Source organism: Alligator mississippiensis, chromosome 4 (genome assembly GCF_030867095.1).
Source record: "Alligator mississippiensis isolate rAllMis1 chromosome 4, rAllMis1, whole genome shotgun sequence".
Lineage (NCBI taxonomy): Eukaryota > Metazoa > Chordata > Crocodylia > Alligatoridae > Alligator > Alligator mississippiensis.
In genome coordinates, this window is record NC_081827.1 from 134,214,053 (window position 1) to 134,227,460 (window position 13,408).

At 38.6% G+C, this 13,408-nt stretch overlaps 1 protein-coding gene across 4 annotated transcripts in view; it reads left to right on the forward strand.

The window, feature by feature from the left end:
- Positions 1-13,408, forward strand: part of NUP50 (nucleoporin 50) — a 31,053-nt gene that overhangs the window by 6,719 nt on the left and 10,926 nt on the right. For 2 of the 4 annotated variants that reach the window (XM_014606375.3, XM_014606376.3), the window contains exons 3-5: positions 140-223; positions 6,212-6,407; positions 7,421-8,086. In XM_014606375.3, coding sequence (XP_014461861.1) covers positions 140-223; positions 6,212-6,407; positions 7,421-8,086 — 946 coding nt within the window. The remainder of the gene's footprint in view (positions 1-139; positions 224-6,211; positions 6,408-7,420; positions 8,087-13,408) is intronic. The other 2 variants (XM_059726655.1, XM_019482276.2) reach the window with 1 other exon arrangement.

Sequence of the window (13,408 nt, forward strand, 5' to 3'; positions counted from 1 at the left end):
GTTTTATACTAATAGTGTATCTTATTGGTCATTTTGGCTGCCATACCCACACTGCTATTAGAAGATTTTTTCCAAATCACATTGGCCTTTGTTTTGAGATTCTCACCATTGATTCTGAAATTTTGTACATTTTCTACAGGTGGGAACTTTTTCAATAGCTAGTGAAGAAGTCCTGAAGAACAGAGCTATTAAGAAAGCAAAGCGCCGAAATGTTGCGTCTGAGGTAACTAAGCCACTTAAGACTGAGAAATGTGACATGTCCTTCATAGTGATTCCTCATTATAGATTCTTTCTGTGATTTTGCAAGTGTAGGAAGTTTATGTAAAGGTCCTGTAGCAATGGTGGAAATTGAATTACAACAATAATCCACTGTCCATTTCCAGTCTAAGGGGATGATGGTTCTAAAATTCTTTGAACAATTTATCTTCTAAAGGTGGAGGTGTGCAAGCAGACATCTGTAAAGATTCAGTTTCATCCTCATAGAAAAAGTTTTAGAACTTTCTGATTATAGGTGGGGTTGGTAGCCAACTTAATGAAGTTGGCCCAACACTTTCCTGGTTTCATCTGTGTACATATTTGCCAATGTTTAGATCTGGTCTGAAAGTCTCTATCATGGATGTCTTTTTTGTGCTTTTGTTTGTTTTGGTTTATTTGTTTTTAAAACTTAGCCAAAGTGATTTTGTTCTTCCTAAGAAGGCATCTACGGGGGAAAAAAATTGGAGGTCTTTCCTTAGTTAACATAGAATCGTACAAATTAGGGTTGGAAGGGACCTCAGGAGGTCATCTAATCCAACCCCCTGCTCAAAGCAGGAACATCCCAGCCAGGGCTTTGTCCAGTTGGGTCTTAAAAACCTTGAAGGATAGAGATTCTGCCTCTCTGTGTAACCTGTTCCAGTGCTTTACTACCTACCTAGTGAGAGAGTTTCCTTCTGTAGAACCTAAGCTTCCCCTGCTGCCAACTTGAGACTTGCTCCTTGTTCTATCATCTGCCACTACTGAGAACAGTCCAACTCCACAAGTTGGACTGAGCAAAGTGGAACAGGAGCCAAAGAAAAGGAGACAAGTAGACAGGCTTCCAGTCTTCTTCCCTGGATTCCTCCTCCACTTGGGCAGATCAGACAAGAAGTCAGGATAAGGAAAACAGAGCCTAGCAGCAAACTTGAAGGAACTGGACAAGATACCACTCCTTTCTAGGGTTTGGAAGGGGACCCAGTATGGAGTTTTGCCATCCCTCCGCTCATAAATTTTAAGTATATTAATATATTCTATGTAGTAGAGTCTGTTTCAGCTGATTTTTTTTAAGCTAGAAAGTTCCACACACACACGGGGAACTAATATTAATGCTGTAAAACCAAAATACTTGAAACCTGTGAATGCAAAAAAGTTCTCTTCTAAAACTACCATAATACATTTAATTCACAGGTTGCATACTTCTTTATTAGACACCCTGTCTCATTTGGTTTGTCTCAGAGTAAGCTTTGAGTACTAAGCAGTAAAGAAGACAGACCTATACATGGAATGAGGATAACAAAAATTCTGCATAATTGCTCACTAGGCAAGCATTGTCAGTTCTCTTGTCTTGAATGATGCAGGTGTTCTGTAGGAAGATGATTATATGTGATCATACATTAAAGACTGGCAATGCATATGCAAATATGAACAAATTTAACATTACACAGGAAACTTGTGTGCAATTGAACTCAGGTTTTGTCTCCAGTTTCAGCTTTTTGGGGAAGATATCTTGAGGTTGGGAGGTAAAAGCACTTTAAATGACATCTGTTGAAAAACTGCTCCGCTCATTTAATCTCTCAAAACTTTTAAACTCATTATTGCTTTTTTACATGCAAAAAAAATATACCAATCATGCCTGTCTTCCTAGAAAAGTAATACCATGAATCTGAACTGTTCTCTAAGTCATAACTACCAGTAGCCACATGCAAATGGCCTTTATAGTTTGAAAAGTAGTGCACAAGTAGAATAGGTATCTTTACTCTGCACTCAGAAGCTGCTTGTGATTGTCAACTTACACTCCAGTCTGTACAAACTTTCACTTTCCCAGGAGAAACTCCCTTGAGAGTGATTTAACTCTGATTGTTCCCAGGTTATTTTTCTTCTGGCGAGCCCATTTTTACCCTGGGGGAGAGAGCCTGAACATCTTATACACTGGTGACTTCTCCTGGGAGAGCAGTGACTGTTTCGGGAGAAATTAAATGTCTGTACAAGGCCTTAGTTTAGATAAAAATTCGAAAGAACTATATCTTCAATTTTTATTGATAGAAAAAGAAACCTGCTTACTATTTGTATATCTTAATTTTTAAAAGTAAACAACTAAGGCAGACTGCTGTAGCTCAATAAGCTCAAGAGTTTTATAGTAAAGCAGTTCTCAGAAATTGTAAATAGTGTAATATGGTCTAAAGCTAACTTTTGTAATTTCCGTGGGGCTTTCTAAATGTGCTTCTTGCACTGATGCCAACCATATAAAGAAGTCACTTAAACAGTAGAAGGAACAGCAAAGTTTATAAGGGGAACAAGGAAATATAGAGGGGTTTTTCTGAGCTGTCTTCTACTGTAGTTTAATCTTTTTTTTGTCTTCTGACTTCTGTTACCATGAAGAATCCTGTCATCTGGCTATAAAACAATTTAAAATTTTAAGCAAACTATAGGTGTTTTCTTCTCATTAAATATTAAGCTATCATTAAAGTAACAAACTGCTGGAACTGGTTTCTTCAGATACCCTTGTCTTAGTCTTAAATTCTGTTGATTTAAAAAAAAAAAAAAAAAAGGGATGGATTAGTTCTTGAGATTCAGAAGGCTTGTAACCAAATAACACCTACTGCTTGCTTTGTGTGTACTCTGTAATAGTATTTCAGCTGGCCTAGGAAAACTAAAGTAATAATAGGAAAATTGTTTTAACACCTGCTAAATCTGATCTCTTTTGCTACCTAGGAGGTGCTGGTTCTGAAGATTAAATAGTTTGTTCAGTAGTGACCAGTTCCTATTGCTCTGAATTTGGATGGATTTGTATTGGTGCTTTGGTTGCTGTAGTGACATATTTGTATTAATAAACCCTGAGTAGACATTTTGGGTTTAGTTTAAAACTTTTTTACACACACCCCCCCTTTAACTAGGCATTATGGCATGGAAAATGTCTTAAAAACAAGTAATGTTTCTCCCTCATTCAACTGTATTCTTTCTTTCCCTTTAGAAGATAACCTTCAGTTTTCTGTTATTTACAAGTATTTTTGCCCCTTTAGTTGACGCACATTGTTGAAGGGAAAAGTACCTGTTTTTGAAGTTTAATATTGTATTTTCTTGAATATAAGACAAGGTTCCTTCCCCCTCCTGCTCCTCAGTCCAGCATGGGAAAAATGCCCCTTGTCTTGTATTTGCATACCAGAACAGTGCAGGCCGAGGGGTCACCATGGCTCGAAATGCTGGTGACTGCTGGAACCCTGCCCAGTGAACTATATGATAAATCATGAGCCTCTTGTTTTTGGACTATTATCAGGTGATGGAATTTGGAATGGATTTGGCTAATTAGGGCTGAGACACAAAATTTAATAATAAATTTTAAAAGTTTGTACTATATATAAGGAGGTACAAAAGTGGTGCCCAAAAGTTTTTAATAGAGTGCCTGTGCTGCAACTTGCAGAACTGTGCAAGAAGTGAAAGTGCATGACTTCTACATAAACTAAGTCTGTAATAATTGCATATATGTAAATTACTATATATGTTTATCTCGAAGTCAGTGTTTTGGACTTGTTTCCAAGAATACAAGCCACTACATACATCTTAATTTCCTCTTTGCTCCCATAGTTGAGCTATACCTTTGTTTTCCATTTCCATTGATTTCTGTTTCTTCACCAGCCTTAAGTGTCTGGGAAACATCACTAAATGGAACCCCAGACAGTTTACCCAGGATCCCTCTGTCAGCTTCTTTCTCAGCCTGTTGCATATTAGTGTGGCCCTGTGCTCCATGAGGTGGAGCTGGACCAGGTTGCTCCGTGCCTCATCTGCATATAAATTTTTTAAGGATCCCAGGACTCATGACAAGAACACCTGATTCTAGTCATGAGTGGGTGGTGCCAGAAGTAAACACACATACTCAGCACTGCTGAGGTGTGGGGTCACCATGGCTTGAAATGGTGTTGGCTCCCAATAAACTATATGGTAAATCACGAGCCTTTGTCTTTGGACTAATTATCATGTATAGTTTGTCTTCTGTACAAGTAGGATGAAAGTGCTGCCTGAAAATGTATTTATAAAGTACCTGAGCTAAAACTTGCAATAGTTTTGTTTGTTTGTTTGGGGGTTATTTGGGGGGGGGGGGGGGCAGAGGAAAAACGCATCAATTCTGGGTGCATAAAGTCTGTGGGTAACCATAGTACAAAGTCAATGTTTTTAGATTTGCCTGTCACTTCTGTGTGCTCAGAGAAAGCAGGATCTGACACTAAGTAGGGGAGGGACTGCAGGAGTGAAGAAGGTGTGTGGAGGGTGGGGGGGGGGGTGGAGAGGACAAGGGGGCTACCTGGCTCCCCACTGTCCCAAATTTGTTTCCCCTGCTAAAGCAGCGGGAGGGGAACAAATTTGAGGCAAGCCTCCAATAATTATTTTTTGTGCCTGGAAAATAACAACCTCATCACCAGAAGCAAACTTCCTCAAGCCCAGAACACACCAAAAGGATCCAGACCGTGCCATGATAAGAAATGTAAAACCTGCCAACACATCTCCACCACCCCCACAATTACTACACCCCACAACAGAGCCATCAGCATCCCAGGATCTTACAGCTGTACCTCCAGAAATGTAATATACCTCATCCAATGCATCAAATGCCCTGATGGAAAATATGTAGGAGAGACCAAACAACAACTGTGCACCAGAATGACAGAAAGACAGAAATACCCAATTACCGGTGGGGGCATATTTCTCGCAGGATGGCCACTCTCTCTCCAATCTCTGTCCTGATCCTCAAGGGAAACTTACATAGCACTTCCCAGAGGCGAGCCTATGAGCTCCATTTCATCAACCACCTGGATACTAGACTAGAGATCATGGACTAAACATAGATTGGATTTTTGATAAATTATAATCTGCCTGGCAACTGACTCCCCAGCCCAGCCCAGCCCCTGGCTTGTTTACTTTTCATTCCATTCAGGAAGAGCACACACCAACTGCTGAAACTTCCTTAGCCTGACAAAGGGTTTTTGAACCTGAAAGCTTGCTTAACAACTCTTCTCCAACTATTTGGGTTGGTCTAATAAAAGATATCAAATTCACCCAAGGAACCTTGTCTGGAAAATAACACCACATTTATAAATTTTCTATAAATAGAAAGTAATTATTGGGGTTTGTCTTATTCAGGGTCATTTTATATTTGACTAAATACAGTCACTTTTTCTGCTTTCAGAATTTTCCTTATAATATAAAGGAAGAGAGAACAAATGTCCACCCAGTTGTACCTTCTCATATTAATCCCTCTCCAACTGGGCAGAGGGACAGATACAAGTCCATTTTTTTTTACTTTAATTTGAATAGTTCCCCAAACAGCTCAACTAAAATAATTAAATAGTGATCAAGTGAAAACCAGAATAAATTTTGGATGCAAGACTTCAAACTTTATATGAAAAATAATATAGTTTGTGGTTTACTGGCATCAACATTGCTGAATGCTTCCTTTTATAGAAGCAAAACACATTCTTGCTATAAGATTAAACTGTTCTAACGGTATTAGTACAATATTTAGTTAGTAATGCCTTTCTGCTTTCTATAATGCTCTAGAAGTAGAGTCTTTCCTACTTGTTCATTGCTGGCCTTATACATTTAGTTCTGAAAATTTATTTTCATATTTTTGAAGTAAGCATGAGTTTCTTCTGTTCCTCTCAAGAAGTTGATTGTGGTAGCACAGGCATTTGTTGAGTATAGTTTTCCAAAATTTATATGTGAACTTATTCTATTTGTGTTTTGATTTCAGGTGAACAGTATTAAATATATGATATTAAGAATGGTTTAGAATGTTTATCCAATATAGTGAACTAAAAACAGTGATCCACTGCTTTCTCTTTAAGGATTCAGTACTGTGTGAGGTACTTATGACGGCAGCGTTGTTTTAAGAACTTGTGTTTGACCAATATTAAGTATGTGGGGGATTTTATTTGATTTTTTGGATGAGGTATGTGTAACTGCCTGTATTTCTGGCTTTTTTTCCCAGTCTGAAAGTGGAGGAGCTTTTAAAGGGTTTAAAGGTTTCATTATACCTTCTGCAAAAGGAGGAGGTGGCTTCACTGGATTCGGTAATGGTACAGGATTAAAGCCTTTAGAAGGGCTATCTAATGGAAGCAGTGGCATTTCTAATACTCCACCTTTCATCAGTTTAAAGACAACTTCTGAAACCCAGTCTGTATTTGGTAAGTTGACTTATAAATTTAACTGTGCTGAGTTTTAGAGTTAATGACAATTTTATTCTTGAATTTGAGTTAATGTGATGGTTCAAACTTTGTATAAATATAAATTCATATTTTTTGTTTACCCTCTTGGTTTTGGGGAGGGAGATTGGAATATGAAACTTCCTTTCCATCCTCCCTACTCCACCACCCCCTTTCTGTGGTTTCTTACAAAAACTAGAAAGGTAAGCAGGCAAGGCATTAAATATTTAATTTGATTCCCCAAAATTGGATTTTTGGAAACAAGTTCATATTCATTTTAGTAGTTAGGTGTAATACAGAACTTGCATTTTAATAACTTTAGGGGAGTGAAATATGAAACATGCCTCAGTTTAGATTCAGATCTCTCAAACTTTGACATAAATTAATAATGAAAATAGAAAAAACTTTATTTAATTCACTTTCCTACAGCTGGTGTAAACATGGACTAGACAGATAAACCTCTTTGGTGGCATAACTTGAATCTGATTTAGAATTTCTGGCGGGAGGGAGAGAATAAAGCTATCCTGGTGTAGGTGTTGTGTGTCTAGCTGTCCATGGTAACTATTTACTTTTAGGCGTGTTGCTTGCTCTATTGTCACTTAGTGGAATGTTGTAAAGCAGAAGTTCTCAAACTGGTCCGCAGGAAGGTTGTGGAAAAATTGAGAATATTTGTACTTGGCCCTGCACTTGATTTATTTGTTCTGATGATGGAGATTAAGTGGTCTGCCAAGACCGTCAGTGATTTTTCAAGTGGTCCATGGAAAAAAAAAAAAGAGTTTGAGAACCACTGTTGTAAAGGATTGAGATACTAGTTAAGAGACCTCATGGGGGGCTTAATTGAGCAAGAATACAGATTATTTGATATATAAAATTTGAAAGGAAAATAAATCTCTTTTTAATGCACTGCCCCTTTTGGAGAATAGGAGGGCTCAAATGTTACAGTTGATTTTTTTTATTTTTTTTCCCCTCTTTTTATTTTATTTTTTTGGTAACAGGGTCTGCTACATCCAATGGTCCAACTGCTACTGGCTTGGTTGAGAAAAAGACTGCAAGTCCAAAAGCTAATGGTGGCAGTCAGCAGTCATCTGGTTACCCTCAGAGTAAAATGTGCAGCTGTAGTCTTTATTATGAACATTTAACTGCACTAAACTGTTCTGTGCGTGACTGGATAGTAAAGCATGTGAACACAAATCCACTGTGTGATCTGACACCTATCTTTAGAGACTATGAGAAATATTTAGCAAACATTGAACAACAGTATGGAAGCAGTAGTGATAGTGGTTCTGAGAATGAAAATAACAAGACAGCACCTGGAACTCTGTCTGTTTCTACATTTGGGACTTCAAAACTTCAGCAAGGATCAACATTTTTGTTTAATAGCAACAAAACTGAGGATACATCAGACAAGAAAATGGAATCTGTGTCAGAAAAGAACAGAGAACCAACACCAGGAGTTGCATCAACCATCTCATTTAATTTTGGCAAGAAAGTTGACAGTTCTGTTTTGGGTTCTCTTGGTTCCGGAACGCTAAGTAGTTTCTCCTTCTCCCCTGGGAATTCCCGTCTATTTGGAAAAGATACAAGTCAGACAAAGTCTGTTACTCCACTTCCAACCAATGTATTGGAGGCTCAGACAGAAAGTGGTAGTAGTGATGATAAAGGTAAATTCTGATTTCTTTTCCTTTCAAAAAATTAAATTTTAAATGGTGAGCCTTGAGTTGTGAGCACATAACATGATGCTTCATTATTTGTTGAGGGTTAAACAGGCCATTTATCACTGCCCGTTTATTTTTCATTACTGAACATTTGCCCCACATGACCAAGAAATTCAAGTTTAGTGATATTGCTTATTAGCTCATCAATGACAGACTACTGATTAGACATTTTAAATTTTTTTTAATTTATGCACTGAATTTTTTTCCCCTTGATGACTTGTACTTTATTTGCATAGGAGACTGCTGAAATCTTGATGTTCTGCCAAATTTGCAATTTGAGCATCATGATGACTTAACATGTCATGCTGTGTGTGTGTTTGGGGGGGAAAGCGGGGACAGCACCTTTTTCTATTTTTTTAACGTAATATGGGATGTACGATCATTTTAAATATTATTGTTCAATGTAATGATGAATATAAAAGATAGTAATGTAACTTTATCTGTACTAGATATGTATGTAACAGGAGGGACGTCAGGGTCACTGTGCTCCCCCCTATTGCCTCCTTTACCATGCCAAGCTGCTGTCTTGCACCCTCTGATTCTCGCCCAACACGTCTTTGATTTTATATATTTTATAGGGAGGCTACCTTCTGTCCTCTTGGCCACGGTACTCCTGTCACAAGTGTACCATGCACCCAAGCCTTATGGGCTGTGCATGGCTCCTACCACCCCAATACCACACCCCAAGCCTCGCAGATGTAATGGACGTTGTTCTGTCCCTTTCTCCGTCTTCACACCCTCTGTGGCATTCAGGCTCTCTCTCTCGCTCTCTTCTCTCAGGGTCTTCTCAACTGCCCCTCCCTGGGGCTGGGGTCTATGTACCCCAAATGCTGCACCCTCACTGGCACTGGGGTCTCCACTCTACTATGCATCCCCTATGAGGCCTCCTCCAACCCCTAATAGCCTCACCCAAACCACTGGTGTAACAAATAGTAACATAAACACAAGCCCCTGGGCTACAACACAAACAAACCTCCAGCTATAACTATGCTCAAGCCTACCAGGGTTCTCTATCCCACCGCAGGGACTAATGCTGCTCTGGCATTCAGGCTTCTCGTCTCTTTCTGGCAGGGAGCTTCTTCTGCCTTGGCTGCTGGTAGGGAACTGCCTCTTGCCTGTGGTTTATATAGGAACCAGGCCCTGCCCCTTCTTGTTAGCTAGCTAGGCAGCTGTGAGCCATTGGTATGAGCAGGTGTGAGCCCTTTAGTTGCCTCAGTAACTGGCACCTGCGGGGGTTATCGCAGTTCTCCAAGTAGCAGGCACCCTAGTGCCCTGCTACAGTATACTTGAAATTCTGGGTTGCAAACCCATGGTAATTGGTTCTTATATTTAAAACTAGTTAGCCCAGAGCTTCAAGTACCCCTTAAATTAGATAAACATATTGTAATACAGATAAAGTTGCATTGTCCAGTATAATCTATGAATTACAATGTAGTGATAAATATAACTTTTAGCTATTATTATATACTTCTCACACTGGGAGGGGGGGAGGGGAGTGCTGTTACCAAAGCAGCACTGATAATCACAGTATCTTTAGTTCTCATTTTAGCAATGTAGATCTAATAAAAGGATCTTATTTTTATACTACCATAATGAGGCATAAAGATGTAATTTTTTTTTTCTGTATGCGTGTTCCTTTTTACAGCACTTATTTTAAAATAAGTGCAATACTAAATCAGTTGTTTATGAGAAACTCATGTTTTCTTTCAAGTTGGTTTCCTATTTTTCCTTGCTCTGCCTCAGAAGGTTGTAAGTTATTAGTACTGCAGGAATTTAGATATGCTGACTGCTTACTCCTGTTGACAACATTTTAATTCTGAAGTTGAGTTTAATAGTAAGAACTAGCTTTCCACATAAGCAGAGGTGGATATGATGCTTTTTTGAAGCCCTTCCAGGGAAGCCTTTTTAAATTTCTTCCACACCTAACTGGAGTGGCAGGGAGGTGCGTAGAAAGTCCGGTTTCTGTAGAATTGGGACTTATTCAAAAGGATAAGAGACTGTTTTGTGAGCCATATGCAAGCTGAAATGTTAGTCTTCCTGACCACGCAGGCAGCTTCAGCTTCACTGCAGTTCTCAGTAATTTTGTCACAAAGCTGCAACATGAAATTGATAAGGCTGACCAGTTCCATTGCTGTTTGTCATGAGCATTTAAGGAACTGTGGAGTTTTGAAAACTCAGTTTTTCTCTTAGTACTGTGTATTGTATTGTGAGTTAGGTGTAGCTTCTAAATAGAAATCCTAGTGAGTGGAGAGTTGGGGAAAGACCAAGTTCTTAACTTGTTGTCATTTTAGTGTAGATTATTCACATAGTTTTAATTCAGGGGTCTAGTAATACCTGTCTAGTAGGTATCTAATAAACTTTCAGGCTCTGTAGAACACTTTTAGAGAGAACCTGCCCAAAACTCCCATTGCTTCTCTACCCAAAAACATCTGAGCTTTTAAAAATAATTAAAAAAATCTAAAATTTTAAAATCTGAACTAGCAAAACATAGATGAAAATAACATTTAATATGGGCTGGAGTGGTTAACAGAACACTATTTTTACTATCCAAGAAATATCCTCGTAGCTGCCAAAACTTTGAGTTCATTTACATTTTCTGGCAGTGTGTGGGGACTATATCTGGGCACTTTAAATCAAAGATGATATTTAAGAAAAACACTTTCTTCAGCACTTTCTTCATACTACTTATGAAGTGGTATATGAAAAATATAATTAATCCATGGAATGTTGTGATAAACCGGGGTGGTTTATATACTTGGAGCACCATTAGCTCCACTTCTTTCCACTGTTTTGTTGCTCATCCATTGAGAACAGATTAATATTTCTTTTCCATGGACTAACTTCTTAAACAGTTACTATAGGTTGAAAAAGAATATGTCAGCTTAACCACAAAAACTTAGAGGTATCTCACCCTAGACTTCTCACTAAAACATAGCACTAATCTCTGAGTAGTGTCAGAGCTTCCTGCAAGCAGCTTCTAGCAGCCCCAGTTACCCCAGCTTCGGCCAGCTGAGGCACTAGATAGGGTGGATTTGATTTAAATCAAATAGATTTAAATTACTGGTCTGGAAGTCTTGATTTAATCGTTTTCTACAAAAAGTACATTCTTGTTGTTTGATATAACTTTAATACATATTATTCAAAACTCAGAGATAGATGTAGGTTTCATTTTAGAAGGTACACACACACTATACATTTTAAAGCTGATTTATTTTGATATTTTTTCAAATTAATTTTGCAGCTACATCAGAAAACTGAATTATGATTTTCTTGTTTTATTTACCAAAGCTAACTAAAGCAGATACTTGTGAAGTCATTGGGAGGTGAACTATCTCTAATTCCCTAGATTAATCATGGATATTTGGGATATTTTGGCCACACTGTATTAGGAGGAAAATAACTGTCACTAAAAAACAGACATTTAGATTTTTTTTTTTTTAATTTAACTAAAGCAACAAGCTTATATATTTTGGATATTTTTTATTCAACAGCAAACGTGTATATATTTTAACAAAACAAAAATATATATTTTTGAATTTTTTACTATTTTAGTTATAAATGTGAAATGTGTTTTGAACAAAAATTAAATAAATTAATTTCAGCCAGGTCAGCATAAGAAACTTGAAATACTGGGCTATGCAGCAAACTCAGTCTTCACCTTACTCTTCCTGTTTGTTTATAGACTGGATAAGAAAGACAAGCTTTCCTGTGTTTTCAGTTCCCAAGGGATTTCTTAATTTAGAATGAATTAGTCCAAAGGAAGAAAATATTCTTTCTATACCTACAGAAGAAGCTACTGCTGTTAAAAGCTGGATTATCACTTAAATTCTCTCTGGTAGATCTAGGTCTTAAGTGACTTCCTTTAAACTTTCATCAGCAAACATTATATTTCTTGAATGGTTCACCCGTAGCCCTGAAATTTATTATAGCTGGTATTATGGAGGGGTGATTGGTGGATGCCCATGTTAGCTAGCTCCTCTTCAGCAGTTAAGGATTGACCCTGGTAATATTGATAAGAAAATGAGCTGGAGATAGCGCTAGATCCAGCTGGTTCTGTCCTGAGAGAGCAACAGAGTTAAATTACAGGCATTAAAAAAACGGCTTCCTCCTGATTGGGCAACCAGGCCTTGTATTTCTTCGTTGCACTGTTTGCATTTTGCACGCCTGCCTGTTTTACCCACAGGTAGAGGAACTTGATTAAAATATTCTCAAACAGGGTCTCTCTTACAGCCTGGCAAGCCTGCTGCCATGGTAGGTTTTCCTTTCTACCATACCATTCCCACACTAGATCTCAAATCAGCGGAGAGGCTATACTCAGAAACATATCCCTCGAGACTTCTGGAATCTTCTGCTCAGTGTTTCTCTCTCTGTTTCTACTGTCCCTCCCTCCTTGCATTCATCTCCAGACTCTTCCTCCTTGCCCAGATCTACTCCACCCCCAGCAGTCCTCTATTCATAGATTCATAGACGGTAGGGCTGGAAGGGACCTCAAAGATCATCAAGTCCAGCCTCCTGCTCCAGGGGCAGGAAGTCAGCTAGGGTATAACTTCATTCATTTAACCCAGGGGCAGGCAATTATTTTGGGTAGAGGGCCACTTACTGAGTTTCAGCAAGCCAACGAGGGCCGCATGACAGGCAGCTCAGGGCAGATTCATATTTTCTAAGTTTTTTAGGGGCCCCACGGGCTGGATAGAATGGCCTGGCTGGCCGTGTTTTGCCCACCCCTGATTTAACCTCTTGAAACTTTGCACTTGTAGAGAGAGATGTAAGGGCTTGACTCCGTGACAAACTCTGTGACAGTAGGGCTGAAGTGGGTAGATAATCAGGTCTGTTGCCTCCATATACTACTGTTAAGAAGGATGTTCTCTCTGAAGAGAAAAATCCACAGTTTGAAAACTGAAACTAAGTATCGTAGAAATGTTTAATGGGATCTTTTAGACTGAGCACTGAATCCCATTGAGTAAAGTAGTTTTCTGTAATCTTTACTAACCTGTAGAAGAGCCTCTGGGAACCCCTTAAGATTCAGCCCCTAATATAGCCCATGGCCTATTGTGACCTATTGATAAAAACTTTTTTTCTAAAAAGGTTACATGAATATAGTGGCTCAAATTTCAACCTGTGGTCTGCGGACTCCTGGGAATCTGCAGACTGTCTAAGGGTTCCACAGAAGTAGACTATGATCAATCAAAAAGTGTGTGGATACCCACACTTACAATTCATTTGAAACTTTTTAGGGGTCTGCAAATGAAAACAAAGGTTGAAAACCAT